The sequence below is a fragment of the Ammodytes marinus genome (assembly GCF_949987685.1).
Source record: "Ammodytes marinus genome assembly, contig: scaffold_148, whole genome shotgun sequence".
Lineage (NCBI taxonomy): Eukaryota > Metazoa > Chordata > Actinopteri > Uranoscopiformes > Ammodytidae > Ammodytes > Ammodytes marinus.
The window spans coordinates 73,873-91,372 of record NW_027648065.1 but is presented as its reverse complement, the minus strand read 5'-3'; the positions used below and the strand labels follow the sequence as shown (position 1 = coordinate 91,372).

At 40.7% G+C, this 17,500-nt stretch overlaps 1 protein-coding gene across 1 annotated transcript in view; it reads right to left on the bottom strand.

The window, feature by feature from the left end:
* Nucleotides 1-4,865: 4,865 nt before the first annotated feature.
* Nucleotides 4,866-17,500, bottom strand: part of LOC307271119 (dachshund homolog 2-like) — a gene marked incomplete at both ends in the record, with an annotated part of 63,088 nt that continues 50,453 nt past the window's right edge. Inside the window, 4 exons of the mRNA XM_080054992.1 lie at nt 4,866-4,903; nt 14,738-14,803; nt 15,766-15,933; nt 16,912-17,059. Of these exons, the coding sequence (XP_079911118.1) occupies nt 4,866-4,903; nt 14,738-14,803; nt 15,766-15,933; nt 16,912-17,059 (420 nt within the window). The remainder of the gene's footprint in view (nt 4,904-14,737; nt 14,804-15,765; nt 15,934-16,911; nt 17,060-17,500) is intronic.

The following is a 17,500-nucleotide window of genomic DNA, read 5'->3' as shown; positions in this document are numbered from 1 at the left end:
CGGACAGACACACACACACACACACACACACACACACACACACACACACACACACACACACACACACACACACACACACACACACACACACACACACACACACACACACACACACACACACACACACATTCACACTCTTGATTTTACTGTAGTATTTTGGCGGACATTTTTATATTATGAGGAGACAGCTTTCGTAAAAAAAAATAAAAATAAAATAAAAAAGCGAGATTGTTTTTTTTCTTAGCAGAGTTTTTTTCCAAAGATGTCATCTCTCCATCCGTCCTCGTTTTCCCTCCTTTCTCTTCTCATCTCATCCTTCTCTCTCTCCCTCTCTCTCTCTCCCTCTCTCTCTCTCTCTCCTCGTCCGTCCATCGCTCTCTGTTTCCGCCTTCCATTAGCGGGAAATGGAAAAAGTGACATCAGCTATTTGGTAAACGGAGAGAGATGGATACACACACACACACGCACGCAAGCACGCAAGCACACACACACACACAACACACACACACACACACACACACACACACACACACACACACACACACACACACACACACAGGTGGAGGATGAGATGGAACAGAGGTGCAGAAATGTGGCGAACTTTGATCAAAAGAATGACACAAGGAGTGATTGAGAATGAGAGAAAAGGACAAACTGGAGGTGAGAGAATTAAGGAGAGGGGGATGAGAGAGAGAGAGAGAGGGGGGGGGAGGTAGAGAGAGAGAGGGAGAGAGAGGGAGGGAGAGAGAGAGGGAGAGAAAGGGAGGGAGAGAGAGAGAGGGAGAGGGAGGGAGAGAGAGGGAGAGAAAGGGAGGGAGAGAGAGAGAGCGAGGGAGAGAGAGGGAGAGAGAGAGAGAGTGAGAGGGGGAGGGAGAGAGAGAGAGAGGGAGCGGGAGGGAGAGAGAGAGGGAGAGGGAGAAAGAGAGAGGGAGAGAGAGAGAGAGGGAGAGGGAGAGGGAGAGAGAGAGAGACGGAGACAGAGGTAAAGAGCCATTATAGAGTGAGAGTGAAAGGCTTCACCTCATTAACCCCGTAATGCAGAGTAAATATACAGTCTAAATGGAACACAGAGCACAAGTGTGTGTTTACTCCCAGGCTGCTGTGTGTGTGCGTGTGTGTGTGTGTGTGTGTGTGTGTCAGTGTGTGTGTGTGTGTGCGTGCCTGCGTGCGTGTGCCTGCGTGTGTGTGTGTGTGTGCATGCATGTGTGTGTGTGTGTTTGTCTGTGCGTGCGTGCGTGCGTGTGTGTGTGTGCGTGCGTGTGTGTGCGTGTGTGTGTGTGATGACGTGAGCGTGTGTGTGTGTGTGTGTGTAATAAAATCCCATAAAGACACTTTGACACCACATGGAAATATATACTGAAATGTAAAAGGTTTAGGAAAAAAATAAGAAGTGTGTGTTTTTCAGTATGAACTTCAAGAAAAAAGGTAGAATATTCCGGTTCTTCATATCCAGTTAGGTGAGCGACTGACAGCTATGTGCGTTTGTGTGTGTGTGTGTGTGTGTATGTGTGTGCGTGTGTGTATGTGTGTGTGTGTGTGTGTGTGTGTGTGTGTGTGTGTGCGTGTGTGTGTGTGTGTGTGTGTGCGTGTGTGTGTGTGGTGAGCGACTGACAGCTGTGTGAGCTGCCCCAAGCCATACAGTCTCTGCCATTACTGCATCTCTGTATTGGAGTGCAATGTTAAATTTGGAAGAGACGCAACGGCATTCTATAATAATTGTGTGTGTGTGTGTGTGTGTGTGTGTGTGTGTGTGTGTGTGTGTGTGTGTGAGAGAGAGAGAGAGAGTGTGTCTGTGTGTGTATGTGTGTGCGTGCGTGTGTGTGTGTGTGTGTGTGTGTGTGTGTAATCTCTGCATGTGTGCGTCTGCGAGCTTGTGCATGTGTGTGAGAGAGTGTGTCTGTGTGTGTGTGTGTGTGTGTGTGTGTGTGAGAGAGTGTGTCTGTGTGTGTATGTGTGTGAATGAGTGTGTGTGTGTATAATAAACCACCACATAGACGGCCATCTTTATAATACTGTATATTTGCAGCTCAAACCCAGAGAACAGTGACAGACTCAGAGATCATCAGGAGAGAAAATAAAATAAAAATAAAAACAAGAAAGTTTTTTTTTCTTCTTCTATCTACACGGAATATCCCTTTACTGTAACCCCACCCGCCCCATCCCCTCCAAACCCCTAACCCCACCCGCCCCAAACATCCCCCAAACATCCCCTCTCATACACATTTCAAATAGTAATCAACAAATAAACAAACAAATAAAAACACGCAGTGGAATAAACAAAAACTGGCAACACAACAGTCTGCACTCTTTGTAGGGTCGGAAAAATCGTTTCACAGAGATTTTGACAATTTCTTGTGTCTTTAGCTGAAGAGGAGTGCTTGATTTCTACACCTTTTTAGTTTAAATTTTAACCATTAAAGCCCCTGTAAAACCCAAATCAGTGTTAATAGTAAAATATACTCATACACAGCCTAGGCTCAGTAAATCGGAATATTGCTTTCTACAGTATGGTGGGCCCCCTTTGTTTACATACCGCAGATATTCATTGATTTTGACCAAAAATATACTTCTAACTATGTAATGTGGGGAGTTAGTTTCATGATAGTAAAGCATCTGAAAAGAGTTATAGACATATTTATCAATCCAAATTAAAGATAATTGTCATTTAAGTTTGATAAACTTTTACGTACAAATTCAGTTTAGATGACGCTGTGGGCTGTGCTCTGGTTCTTATGACACAATAAGTATTTTGAACCAATCACAGCAGTTCTCTCTCTCTCTGACGTAACATTCTATAAAAACAATACAAGACTGTTGCCATGGAGCTTGATACAGCCACACAGTCCTGTCAAAAACGGTCTGGACAGTTTTATTTTAACCAAGTTTTCTAATATTTATGAAAAAAAAATTCAATTAGATTTTCGTGAACGCTTACTGAAACACCCAACTTTGATTTCATATGGTGAAACTCATATTATTAGAATATCATGGAGAATTAATTGGAATTGAGGTAAGAATTCATGCGAAAGGCGGGGCCCAAACCAAGTACTGAGTACATGTGCAGGATTATACTTTATAGAGGTCTGATATTTATATATTCTAAATCAATCTTTTCATTGATTTCATGTAATAATCAAATTTTCTGAGATTTTGAATTTGGGGTTTTCATAAGGAATTACTGAAATAAATGAACTTTTGCACGAAATTAAAACATTTTCGAGTTTCACCTTTAAACTATTTTAGACAAGGCTTACAGAGGCATTAAGGATTACAATTCTGTTAAAGTTATTGTTGAAAATGTGTGATAAAATTTGCATCTGGTAAATGTATGAACAAAAATTTAAGCACCACTCGCCGTTTAAGAAAACTTGTACAATGTACTTCCGGGTTACGAGGGGTCAATAGGTTGGAAATGTCAAGGTAGAGGAATTCAACGCACCACTTTTTTTTTTTTTTAGAATATAATATCGTGTCTAAAAATCACTCCACTGTTAATATAAAAAGGGTTTGTTTGTTTTAAGGTCGTTTTTTTGATTTTTTTTTTTTTTACTTTTGCATCGTTTGAGAAACTGGATTTCACAAGTTTTAAGGGTTGATAGAAAATACTTCACACATTGAAAAGCTGTAGTCAACATTTTCAGAGAGAGGGGAGAGAGAGAGAGAGAAAGAAAGGGGGAGAGAGATAGAGAGAGAGTGGGGGGAGGGAGAGAGAGAGTGTAGGGAAATGATAGAGAGAGAGAGAGAGAGAGAGAGAGAGAGAGAGAGAGGGGGAGAAAGAGAGAGCGAGTGAGGGGGAGAGAGAGAGAGAGAGGGAGGGAGGGAGGGAGAGAGAGAAAGAGAGAAAAAGAGAGAGAGAGTTGAAGGTACGGAGGATAAAATAAGCAAAACGACAACAGAAGAGAAGTTTTCCCATGCAGTTTTTTTTCAGTCCTTGTACGGAAAACATAAAAATGAATGAACTCCAAGAGACACAAATAGCCTCTTAAGTCTTTTTCCTTCAGTGTTTTTGTCCCGTTCCTAATATGCTTTCTTCATTTATTATTCCTCCCATCCTGAGCTCTTTCAATTGGCCGATTCCTGACCAATCAGAGCAGAGTACTGTAGACAGCCAGCCAATGAAAATCGAGTAAAGTTGATTATCATTTTTCATGGCTGGTGGTGAATTTTTTTTTCTTTCAAACACATTTTGGTCCGATCCATCACTCCAATGGATCTTTATATCATTTCACAAAAGTCTAGAAGTCTTTAATCGTCCAATCAAATCGATCCGTAGAGATTTTCCCAACACGATATCCATGAAAAAATGTCATTCCCCGATCGATCGCGCTTGTGTGTGTCAAAGTCGAGATTTTTTTTTCGTCCACTGTCAATCCCGTTTGTTTATATTTCTTCGTAGCAAAAAAAAAAAAAATGTCCGTCCATGCTTTCTCTTGAAAAAAATCACAAGTTTTTATTTTTCTTAATTTAAGTATTTCGGTTAAGAAAACTGAAAAGAAATACAGAATTTAATCGAGAAATTCCGGAATCCCCGGTTGCTATGGGGGAGTAGAGAAAAAGTGGGAATGGGGTGGGAGTGAAGTTGGTCGAAAAGATTTTAGGAAGAAAGTAGAGAATAGAATTGGCGACCACAGGATGTCCATATAAGGGTGTGTGTGTGTGTCGCCTCGGAGTAGTCTCGTAGTTTCATAGTTTCGATAGCAATGTTGTTGAAAAAGTTTTGCGTGTGTGTGGTTGAAACGGGGGCTGGTGGGAGGTGGATAGTTCTTCTGTGCAGGGCAGAGGGTGGGTGTGTGTGTGTGGATGGGGGGAGGGGGGAGTGGGGGTATGAAGGGTCCAGGGTTAATGAAGGCGGAGTCAGTCTCCCTCTAGAACATCATGGGGGTCTTCAGAAACGGCCGGGAATCTGAGGAAAGATTAAACACACGCAAAGTGATAAGTAAATAAGCAACAGAAATGTATATTAATTGACAAGGAGTAAGAACAACACAATGATATGAATCTGACAGTTATTTCCTTGTGTGTATGGGTCACTCGTTTGGTCAATAAAAAAAGATTTCTCGGAGGTCCAAGTTAATATATTTAAGGACGTTTTCACCAGTGGAACGTGTGAAGGAGTAAACAGTAAGTAACCTGCTAGTTACCGAGTACGCAGATTCAGTGAAGTACAAAATGTTGCTGTAAACCAGTGGTTCTCAACTATTTTCTGTCATGCCCCCCCTAGGGGACATAATTGTTTTCGCGCCCCCCCCTAAATTGAAATGCTATTGAGAACCTGCTAATATTTATTTATTTATCTGTACAAAACCACTGTATGAGTTTCTGGCACGAGCATTCTGCATACAATCACCTTATTAACAAATTAGATAACAAATTAGCTGATATAACTTCTGCAGCAAAAACATTCAAAGTGCAGTTTATTAGCTCAATTTGTAACATTTAAACAAGACTGCTCAGTCTGTGTGAATCTCAGGACAGAGAAACAAGAGCAAATGATTCACTGAGGTTTGCATTTCATTCAAAACATTTTTTAACTGTAAACATAGTTATGGTGGTGTTTTTTTATTATTATGGGCCAATATGCCTTCTGTGATGCGATAACCTATAATTCATTAATGTTATCATTAGTCTACTTGCTTGATTTCTTTTTAAATAGCCTACAGAGACACTTGGAGACACATGTGGACATTTATTTACTGCAAATCGCGGCCTTTCGCGCGGCTATGACCATACACAAGCACACATCGTGCTTGCTAGCACTTAAAAAAAAAAAAAAACATTTTCTTTTTGTCAGTTGGAAATCAAGGTAGCCTGCGCCCCCCCTGCTGTAAACTGTTACATCTGGAACAATTTACAGCAACAAATTAAAATGAATACCTTCATATCCTTTAACCAATTTAAACAAACTATCTTAAATCAGCCAAACTCTACCTGTAACTGTTTTAATTAGGCTATATTGTACTTTCACTCATTTCATTGTATTTCCAGCCACTCTAAATCTCTGTCTAAAAGTTTCTCTTTATCAGTTTGTTGTATATTTGATGTATTTGTATTGTATATTGTGTTTGTGTAGTTGTTCTTGCTTTGCATTTGTTTGACTCGACATCATTGAATCGACATCATGGTCACCCCTCAACTGATCTTTCGAGTATAAATAAAGGTTAAATGAAAAATTAAATTAAATATATTACTAATTTAACCCGGTAGTTTGCTGGATAAACTGTGGAAACCAACATACCAATCTTAACTATGTCGTCATGGATTTGTCCTGATATTTAAGACCTTTCGGAAAAAGTGATACATAATTTTTCTTACGGGATATTTTCAGATGTCAAGTGCCCCCTGGAGAGTAAGAGCAAATGTTTTGGATTCAAACCTCAAAATAGGACACTAACATTTAAACATGTTGCTGGTAGCCGATATAAAATGCCCTTCAATGCACGTATGGACATTTCTAAAATTGAAGAAGATAATAGAACATATTATAACAAATTGGAACCATTCGTGGACTATGTTATACCTTCAAATCTGTGAATCATATGGTAAACAAAATATCACTACCTAATTGTACCTAGTTTTTAACTGTCTGTTTGTCATCCAATTTATGTCTCATACTTTAAAAATTTGGCATTTCAGACACATACAAATGGTTGATCAGATGTGTGCATGTACCAGGAACTAGTGGTATTGAAATAAAGCCAACTGTACAATCTCCTTATTTATGCCTCTATATTAAAATCACAGCAGTTATTCTATTTTTGCCTATTCAGGAGTTATGGATTTTTAACCAAACCGAATAAGCCAAACATTTTGCTCAGGAACTCAGAACTTAAATCATGATTATTCAAACAGGACGTATAATATTCAACATTTTAGATCAAAGTGTTGCATTTTGTTCTCTCTTTACGCTGCTTCCGTTTATGATACAAATCTCATATCTCACATTTTGCCTCTGTCGGCTCTCTCTCTCTCACACACACACACACACAGGCTATAACAGAAGCAGACAAACACACACACACACACACACACACACACACACACACACACACACACACACACACACACACACACACACACACACACACACACACACACACACACACACACACACACACACACACACACACACACACACACACACACACACACACACACACAGACAGACACACACACCCTCTCTCTCTCGTTTCACCTCCGTTCGTTCTCCTTCCGCTCCCTGTGGTGCTGTTGCTGCACCCACACACACAAATACACACACACATACGTAAACACACACATAGGCTACAAAAGAAGCAGACAAACACACACACACACACAAACGTACAGACACAATCAAACACACACACACACACACACACACACGTACAGACACAATCAAACACACACACACACACACACACACACACACACGTACAGACACAATCAAACACACACACTCACACACACAGAGGGACGTACACACACGCAGACAAAGACAAACACACACACACACACACACACACACACACACACACACACACACACACACACACAGGGACGTACAGACACAATCAAACACACACACACACACCTTCCTCTCCCCGCGGTGTCATTGTTTTCTGCGAACGTTGCAAAGTGTTTACATTTCTGCATAACAGCAACCATAAACCTGCCCTCCCTCTACCTCCTACCTCCGCTCTCTCTCACTCTCCATCTCTCTCTCTTTCCTTCTCTCTCTCTCTCCATTATTATCTCTCTCTCTCTCGCCCTACAACACTTTTTCTTTTGCTCTCTGTCATTGTCTTACATGGCCGTCAATTTTAGTTTTGAAAATAGGTGGAGACACTTTATTTTATTTTTAATTTTTTCTGCACCCATGATATATGTTTCAAAGGCATTTTGTAACATTTCCAAGATAAATTTGTTATCAAATGTCGGGAAATCCCTTGTTCCCCTTATCAGGGCCTTTCTGATGACATTTAGAATGAAATGTAATGCCAACTGCACTCCCCATACAAGTTTCAAGGATATAAATGAGGGTCAGTATCGATTATTATGAGTCTGATTGCTGAAAAGCCGCTCGAACGAAATGTGTGTGAATGCAGGTTTTTTTTCAAAAAGGGGAAATTTTTCCCTGTAGTTCACTAGTTAACGGGAAAAATGTCACCATCACTTAGCTACGTATATCTTCTTAATATGATGTCTATTATTAGTAGTATTACAATACTTTTTCTCAGGTCTTTGCACACTCTATTGTTCGAAACATTTTTAACAAATTATACTTGGTTGAAGGGCCACAAAATTGGCCATTTTAAAACCTGTTACCCTTTAATTTTTTGTCCTCCTTTTTATCATTCTTTAGTTGCTATCTGTGTATATGAAACAGGTTGGAGGAGTCTACATGTTGGCAAAAAAAAGGTTCTTACATTTTCTCTTTCATCTCTCTCTCACCCCTCGTTTCCTTCCCTCCTGCTCTTCCCTATTTTTATCACTCAAACACTCTCCTCTCCTCCTTTAATCCCTCTCTTCTGCATTCTACCCCTCTCTCTCTCTCTCTCCCTCTTTCTCTCTCCCTCTCTTCTACATTCTACCCCTCTCTCCCTCCCTCCCTCTCGTCCTCTATCTGTTCATAGTATTTTTATCTCGACCCATTATTCTCTCCGTCCTTTCTTGTCCTTTTCATATATTTCTCCTTTAGGCCGCAGCTGCTTAAAAAACTAAAGAGTCCTACAAGTTAAAAACTTAAAGGTGGAGTCAGTGATTCTGGAGAACGCTTGTTGACAAAATCACCTTTTTTTTGTCCAAATCAGTGAATATCTCCTCAAGATCTGCTACCTGTCCTTACTGTGTGTGTGTGTGTGTGTGTGTGTGTGTGTGTGTGTGTGTGTGTGTGTGTGTGTGTGTGTGTGTGGAGAAAATAATAATACGCCTAGGCTCTGTTAAGGTTAAACAAAGGGGGGCCCAATGAACCAAGCAAAATGCCTGTTTACTTTCTTAACTAAAATACATATCATGCCATATTTTTATATTCTGTGAATATTTGAATTTTAGATATGTTCATGTGTCAACTCCACCGTGAGCCAAGGTAACACCATTTAGTTTAAAGGTGCAGTGTGTAATATGACATCATCAAGAAAGTTCTACAAAGTTCTAGAATGCAACGCTCCCTGGGTAACCCCACCCCTTTTGAATAATAACAGAAGCTACAGTGGCCTTCAAGGACAAGAACAATTCTAAATTTTAAACAATGCTCCTGATGACATTCCAACTATGACACTTTCAAGATGGCGGCACTAGGCCTTGGTCCAAAATATGCAGAAATATGGACATATATGAGACCCTTTCTAAGGGAAAAAATACAATTCAAAACATTTTTTTCAGCTATTATGCACTAAATTACATGTACTTATGGATATTATAATTACTTTCTACAAAATCTGCTAGGAAATAAAACACAAAATTCTACACACTGCAGGTTTAATATGTGCACTAGTGTATTTATTGAATGACAATAAAGCAAGTCTAGGTCTAACTATATTCAATCCTGTCCCAAAACCCTTCCTTTTTTTAGATGTTATTAGGGCTATTATTTCTTAATGTTTAGATGTAGTATGTACAGTATCTCAACAATAGACACACACACACACACAGTGATAAGCAGTGGGGAACAGATAGGAACAGATTTGTGTTTTCGTCTCATCCTTTACCATTTGTTTTTGTCTGGGTTTTGACCCGTTTCTCTCACCTCTATATGTCTCTATGAAAGAATTTCCCTTCAGCCCGGCACTCTGTGTGTGTTTGTGTGTGTGTGTGTGTTGTGTGTGTGTGTCTGCATGCAGCGTGTGTATCTCTATGTGTGTGTGTGTGTGTGCGCTGCCTATGTGTGTGTGCGCTGCCTGTGTGTGTGTGTGTGTGTGTGTGTGTGTGTACGGCCTCTGTGTGTGTGTATATATTCAGTGTGTATGTGTGTGTACGCTACCTGTGTGTGTGTGTGTGTTCAGTGTGTGTGTGTGTGTGTGCTCCCTGCCTGTGTGTTTTCTGCCTGTGTGTGTGTGTGTGTGCTCCCTGCCTGTGTGTTTTCTGCCTGTGTGTGTGTGTGTGTGTGTGTGTGTGTGTGTGTGTGTGTGTGTGTGTGTGTGTGTGTGTGTGTGTGTGTGTGCGTGTGTGTGTGTCCTGGTTAATAATACCGCTGCCCCGCCTTGTTAACAGACGATCAGCCGGTCGGAGGTAAATGTCACCAGGTCTGAGAACAAGGGCACATTTATCAAAACTCTCTCAAAGGATTCTACACCTCCTTCTCCTCCTCCCTCTTTCTCCTGTCCTCCTTTACCTTTACTATCCTTTTAATTCTCTCCATTCTTAGCTCCACTCTTCCCTCTCCTCTTCCTGTCTTTGCCGTTTTAGTGCAATATTCATAATCCTAATATTATGTTTTTTTCTCTCTCTCTCTCTCTCCGAAAATTACGATTTTATTTTTTGTAATATTGTCGAAGTCTCTGAATTTGTTTTCACCAAAGTGGCCCCAAAAACTCCTCCTTCTCATCCCTCGTTCTTTTGTCTTCCTTCACCTCTACACCAAATACCTTTCTCCACTTTATTCCCCCTTTCATTTCATGTATATATACAGTCATATGAAAAAGTTTGGGAACCCCTCTCAGCCGGCAACATTGCACTGATTTGTTGAACCATGTACAGATACACAATCTGCAGCCAGATGTTCTTGCAGGTCTTTGGAGGTGATCTTTGGGTTGTGTGCAACCATTCTCACAATCCGCCGCATATGCCGCTCTTGTACTTTTCTTGGTCTGCTAGACCTGGGTTTAACTGCAACTGTGCCTGTGTCCTTCCATTCCCTGACAACGTTCCTTACAGTAGAAATTGACAATTGAAACCTTTGGGAAAGCTTCTTGTAGCCTTCCCCTAAACCATGATAATGAATAATCTTTGTTTTTAAGATCTTTTGGGAGCAGTTTTGATGGTCCCATTCTGTCTCACTTCAGCAGAGAGTCAAAGAGAAGTGCAACTTGCATTTAGGCACCTAAAATACATTTTCTCATGATTAAACAGACATTTCTATGAGGTTCAAGGCTTAACAACATAATCCAACCAACTTTGTGTTTAAAGTCATCAGTTTTACATGCTGTTACAGGCATTAAAATCAACAAAACCACAAGGGTACCCATATTTTTGCACAGCCAGTTTTTCACATTTTATTTTATTTCACACAACCAAATACTGCTTTTCAAAAAATCTTTGTTTGGAAAACATCCCAGTACTTAGCTGTTCCTGGTAAATTAAAGACATACCACTTTTATCTTTTTTTTGTGAAAGCAGAGTCAATTATAATGCTGGCTGAGAGGGGTTCCCAAACTTTTTCATATGACTGTAGATATTTTAGCTTGGTAAATTATCGGTAACCTACAAAATGATAGAGAGCTCATAGTCTGTTTTATTTTTTTAAAATTGTATTCAACAAAAAGAAAATGCATTTAATTTTATCTAATTTTATTTTATTTTATTTATTTTTATTTTATTATAGGGACAGTGCATAGACATTTCTTTTTATCCGACAAGATTTCACAATAGGCAAAAAAAAACAAAAAAAAAACAAGACGGGTTAATAAAACACAAACATTAACAGGGTGAAAATTACACTCTCTGATAAAGCATCAATGACAATCTACATCAAAATGTTAAGTAAATCTTTTTAAATTTCTCAAAAATAAATTATATAAATGTGACTGGGGTGCGTTTGCATTACCCTTTACTGCCCTACTTCCTCCTCTGTTCTGCCCTCATCCATCCTTTCTTTCTCTCCTCCATCTCTTCCATATATTCTGTTCATCTAATTAGTACGGTCGGCTTTAAACAACCAAGAGCAACTGATCTTTCTTTCTCTCCCTCTCTCTTTCTCCCTCCCTGTCTCCTTCCCTCTCTCTCTCTCTCCCTCTCCCTCCTTCTCTCCCCCTCCCTCCCTCTCCCTCTCTCTCTCTCTCTCTCTCCCTGTTTCTCATTTTTTCTGATTGTAATGCCGATGTCTTTCTTTGTATTCAGCACTTTTCTCTTCACTCGTTAATTAAGAGTGTGGAAGGTGAGAGGTGTGTGTGTGTGTGTGTGTGTGTGTGTGTGTGTGTAAGTAAACCACCGTAGGTGCAAAATGCTTTTATGGCAAGAGGATGAGTGTGGGTTTTTTCAGTGTGTGTGTGTGTGTGTGTGTGTGTGTGTGTGTGTGTGTGTGTGTGTGTGTGTGTGTGAGTAAGGCGGCAAAGGGGTCCTACTGGGCCAATCAACATTAATGAAATCAGGTGGGTCTGCGAGCGTGTGTGTGTGTGTGTGTGTGTGTGTGTGTGTGTGTCGTAGTGCTTGGCTTGCAGAAGTGAGGGGATCTAAAAGGGGTCTAAAGAGGAGAGAGAGCTAATTAGAGTTCCCTGTCTCACCAGTGTGGATCAAAGACACACACACACACACACACACACACACACACACACACACACACACACACACACACAGGTACAGAGCGGTGTGTGTGTGTGTGTGTGTGTGTGTGTGTGTGTGTTGTACATATTCATTTCTACACACGCAGAGTTTCAAGTGAAGCTTTTCAATGTCAGGGAGGACTGAGCACAGCTGGTGGAAAGAGTACGACATGCATACTAACACACACACACACACACACACACACACACACACACACACACACACACACACACACACACACACACACACACTACTTTACTTCTGAGGGCAATCATCGGCAAGATGCATTCCCCAAAGCCCACAACTTCTTAGTTTCAACCCTTCAAAGATTTATTTTAAAAACAGGAATGTTTTCCGCTTTCTCAAAAATGTTCTTATGTCCAAAATACAGTACATCTTCATCAAAGCAGATCTAAAATTGTGCATCGCATGGGATTGGCATTTCAGGCTTTATTAGACAGTACAGAGTTGAAATGGGGAGACAGAGAGACAGAGAGAGAGAGGATGGATGACCTGCAGTAAAGGTCCACGGGTCGGATTTGAACCCGTGACCACTGCAACGAAGGCCGGAGCCCTAACATAAAACATTTCTTACAGCAAACAAAAGGCAATACGACTTCAAGACAGAACCCAAAACTAATCCATTCAGAACAACATTACAACAACAGAACACAACATCATCTGCGTACAGTATGATCTAGGATTAAGCTCTGTATGTAGTTTGAGGATTAAAGGCCTTTGCACACCGGGCGCGTTTTATTCGTGCGATTAATCCGTTAATTAACAAACGTATTCAGAGTCAATACAAGCTTCCACACCAGCGCCGTCATTTCGCATCGCAAATTTGCGTTTTTTATTTTTTCGAACTGAGTTCGATTTTTCTGGGACGTCGCTTCTAAAGTGGGACGCGACAAAATTCACATTTCAAAACATTCGCTTTTACGTTGCGTTTATTCGCGTCGCGCCCGGTGTGCAAAGGCCTTAACTGGTGAGCTAAACAGCGCTTAGGTCTTACTTGATACAAGTTTGGGACCTTATATCTCTACTTTGAGGGCAATAAATTGTACTCTTTATTCAGAACATTGTCGGGGTCGGAAATTGTTTTGTTAGCCGTCCTTAGCTTGTTTATATGATAGAGATAATTCATACAGTTTTCGAAACGGTGGGCCTACAATCTCTGAATGGATATTTCATTGTTTTTAGCAACTGTTATGAAACGATGGTGGTTTTCAAACTGTCCTCGCTCGCAAAAATCTAAATTCAAAATCGGTCATGATTCTCCAGAAATGTGCTAATTTACCCCAAATATGTCGTAACTACATACGTCCTGAGTCTGCAAAGATGTCCTCACTGTTCAAAATGTCCCAACTCAAATATAATGGTCTTCATTCTCAAAAATAAGAAGGTTTTTAGCTTAAATTGTTCCCTTCTTAACATAAAGTGTTCTCATTTCCTGGCATCACTTTTCTAAACTACCCAAAAATGTTGACACTTGTAAAAACATGCCGTTACTTTCCCAAAAAATGAAGTTGCTTACGAGAATGTCTGCACTGCAAATATGTCCTCACTCTCCTAAAGAATGAACCACTCTACACAAATGTCTCTACATGTCTTCATCCTCTAAGGCTACAATTCAAATTATTCCTTAACACAGACACACACACACACACACACACACACACACACACACACACACACACACACACACACATGTGCGTCTGATAAGGTGAGCACATCAAAGGGAGGCCACAGTGTCTCAGCGTCTGCCTAATGTCTCCACTAATCTAGCCGGGGCCCCAACACACACATGTGTCTACCACGTGTGTGTGTGTGTGTGTGTGTGTGTGTGTGTGTGTGTGTGTGTGTGTGTGTGTGTGTGTGTGTGTGTGTGTGTGTGTGTGTGCTTGTAAGTCTGCCTTTGAACACGCTTGTGTACAGTGTCATACCTGTTAATATATGGCATGTGTCTGTGTGTGTGTGTGTGTGTGTGTGTGTGTGTGTGTGTGTGTGTGTGTGTGTGTGTGTGTGTGTGTGTGTGTGTGTAAGCATGGATGAGTGTGTAGCCTGTGTTTTTTATGTTTATTTTTTATTATTATACTGTGTGTGTACATGTGTTTCTGTGTGTATGTCAGCATGAGTCTGCATGCATTAATGTGCAGTCTGTGTGTTTTTTTATGTTTTTGCTGTGTGAGTGTCTCCCCCTTTACATGTGTGTGTGTTTCTGCGTGTGTGTGTGTGTGTGTGTGCGTGCGTGCGTGCGTGTGTGTGTGCGCGTAACTACCTTGTACAGCGCCGTTGTCTTGCTGGTTTCCATTAAGTTCAGGTTTATCCTCGGCTGCAGCAGCGTCTGTTTTGAAACACACACACACACACACACACACACACACACACACACACACACACACACACACACACACACACACACACACACACACACACACACACACACACACACACACACACACACACACACACACACACACACACAGGACACAGGCTCAGTGGGTCGGCCAGTAAAACTAAATTAATTCAAAAAAACTACAAAGACACAAACAACATAAAGCTCCTTGTAAACGTGTGCCGGTCAGAAACACAACTGGATTTACTAGGAAATAAACAAACCGCCGACAACACAGACATTAGGCCAGAGGATTCTAGTCTTGACGTTATTTTGTTTTGTTCTGAATTTCGGAGCATTTTAAAGGTGCTACGAGGAACTTTTAAACATTTCTGAAACAGTCTCATTCTTCCTCTGATGATCATAAATGACATGTAACAGCAAACGAGACCATCAGTGCAAAGAATGATATTTTTATATAGTTTTTCTTGATGCCTTTGTCATGGGTATATACGCTCACCCAGGAACAACAGCTGGCGTAGTAAAAACACTACTGGTTTTGTCCAAAAGGGGGCGCTAGAATTGACACAAACTGAAAGTTTTGTTGTCCTTGATATATGAGAATAACTTTAATTTGGATTGATAAATAGAACTCGTTTCAGATGCTTTACTATCATGCAACTAACTAACTCCCCAAAGTACATAGCTATTCAATTTGGCTTTACATGGGCTTTAAGAAAACAGATTTAGAAAAAAAACAACGTTCTGGGGGCGCCCTTAGCTCAGTTGGTAGGGCGTCCCCCCCATGGGCCTCGGCCAGCAGCGGACCCGGGTTCAATTCCAGCCCGCGGTCGTGCTCTGCATGTCACTCCCCTCTCTGCCCCATTACAACTCTGTCTCTACACTATCAATAAAGCATAAAAATGCCCAAAAAATAAGTTCTAATTGAGGCAGCAACCCCTTGGTCTTACCGTTCATGTTGATGTTGTTGTTGTTGCTCAGCGGCTCGGGAGAGGGGGATGAGGAGGAGGAGTGCTTCAGCGCGTCGCTTCTCTCTCTCCGTTTGGACTCAAACTCCAGCGCCTCCTGCAGCTTACGCTTCGCCTTCTTCTCCTTCTTCAGCCGCTTCTGGATGGAGGCTGGGGAGGGACAAATAGAAAGGGTCAAATCTCTTTCTGTTAGGGCGATTGTCCCTGTAACACTATCTATCTGTCTATCTATCTATCTATCTATCTATCTATCTATCTATCTATCTATCTATCTATCTATCTATCTATCTATCTATCTATCTATCTATCTATCTATCTATCTATCTATCTATCTATCTAGCTGTCTGTCTGTCTGTCTGTCTGTCTGTCTGTCTGTCTGTCTATCTATCTATCTATCTATCTATCTATCTATCTATCTATCTATCTATCTATCTATCTATCTATCTATCCATCTATCAGAGGTGGGACCAAGTCATTGTTTGGCAAGTCACGAGTAAGTCTCAAGTCTTTGCCCTCAAGTCTTCTGGATGGAGGCTGGGGAGGGACAAATGAGACCAGTAAACAATCTCTTTCTGTAAGTCGGCTATTGTCCCTGTGGTAGACAAATGATCATTATAATCTTGTTCTGTTGGTGCGCTTGTCCATGTTGCTACATGAACAGTTCATACAATCTCGTGACATTTTCTCTTAACAAAACATTCAATCAGTTCGCTGTATTACAAGTCCATCTAAACAGTAACGTTATAGTAATGTCCATATAAAAGCAGCTATTGTTAAGAGAATATTAAATACATTTTTTATTTTGTTTTGTTATAATGTGTATGTTTGTGCTGCATACCATGGCACTACGGTCATGAGCCTCCATTAAATGAAATGATAGAAAGAATCTGGTGCTAGTCCTACATCTGCTCTGTAGTTTAAATAACGTCCATATAAAAGCAGCTATTGTTGAGAGAGTGTTATGTTATTCCTACCGCTACTCTGATAGTATAATAGTATAACATCCATAATGCATTGTTTTGAGTATTATATATATATAATCTCGTAGCCAGTCGTACCTCTGCTCTGTAGTTTAAATAACGTCCATATAAAAGCAGCTATATTGAGAGAGTGTTATGTTATTCATACCTCTGCTGTGTAGCTCTGAGGTGAGCTGGCGTTCCAGACTTTCTCTCATCTCTCGTTCTCTGTAGAGTTCCATCTTCAGCTCTCTCTTCTCCGCCGCGATCTGTTTGTCCTGCACGCGGGCGTTCTCCACTGCCACCTTCAGCAGGCCCTGAGGGGGAAGGATAGCACATTAAAATACAATATAATACCTGAGGAATTATGATTCAAAATATGTAAGTTTGAGGGGAAAGACCATTTAAAATAAGTTTAGTTATGTTAAGTTATGTTATGTTAGTCTAGTTTATAATATTATAAAGTATGTTCAAATATGTTACAATTAAAAAGACAAGCAGCACACACTCAGCGAACCAAACACACACAGACACACACACACACACACACACACACACACACACACACACACAGACACAGACACACACACAGACACACACAGACACATACACATACACACACACACAGACACACACACAGACACACACACACACACACACACACACACACACACACACACACACACACACAGACACAGACACAGACACAGACACAGACACAGACACAGACACACACACAGACACATACACATACACAC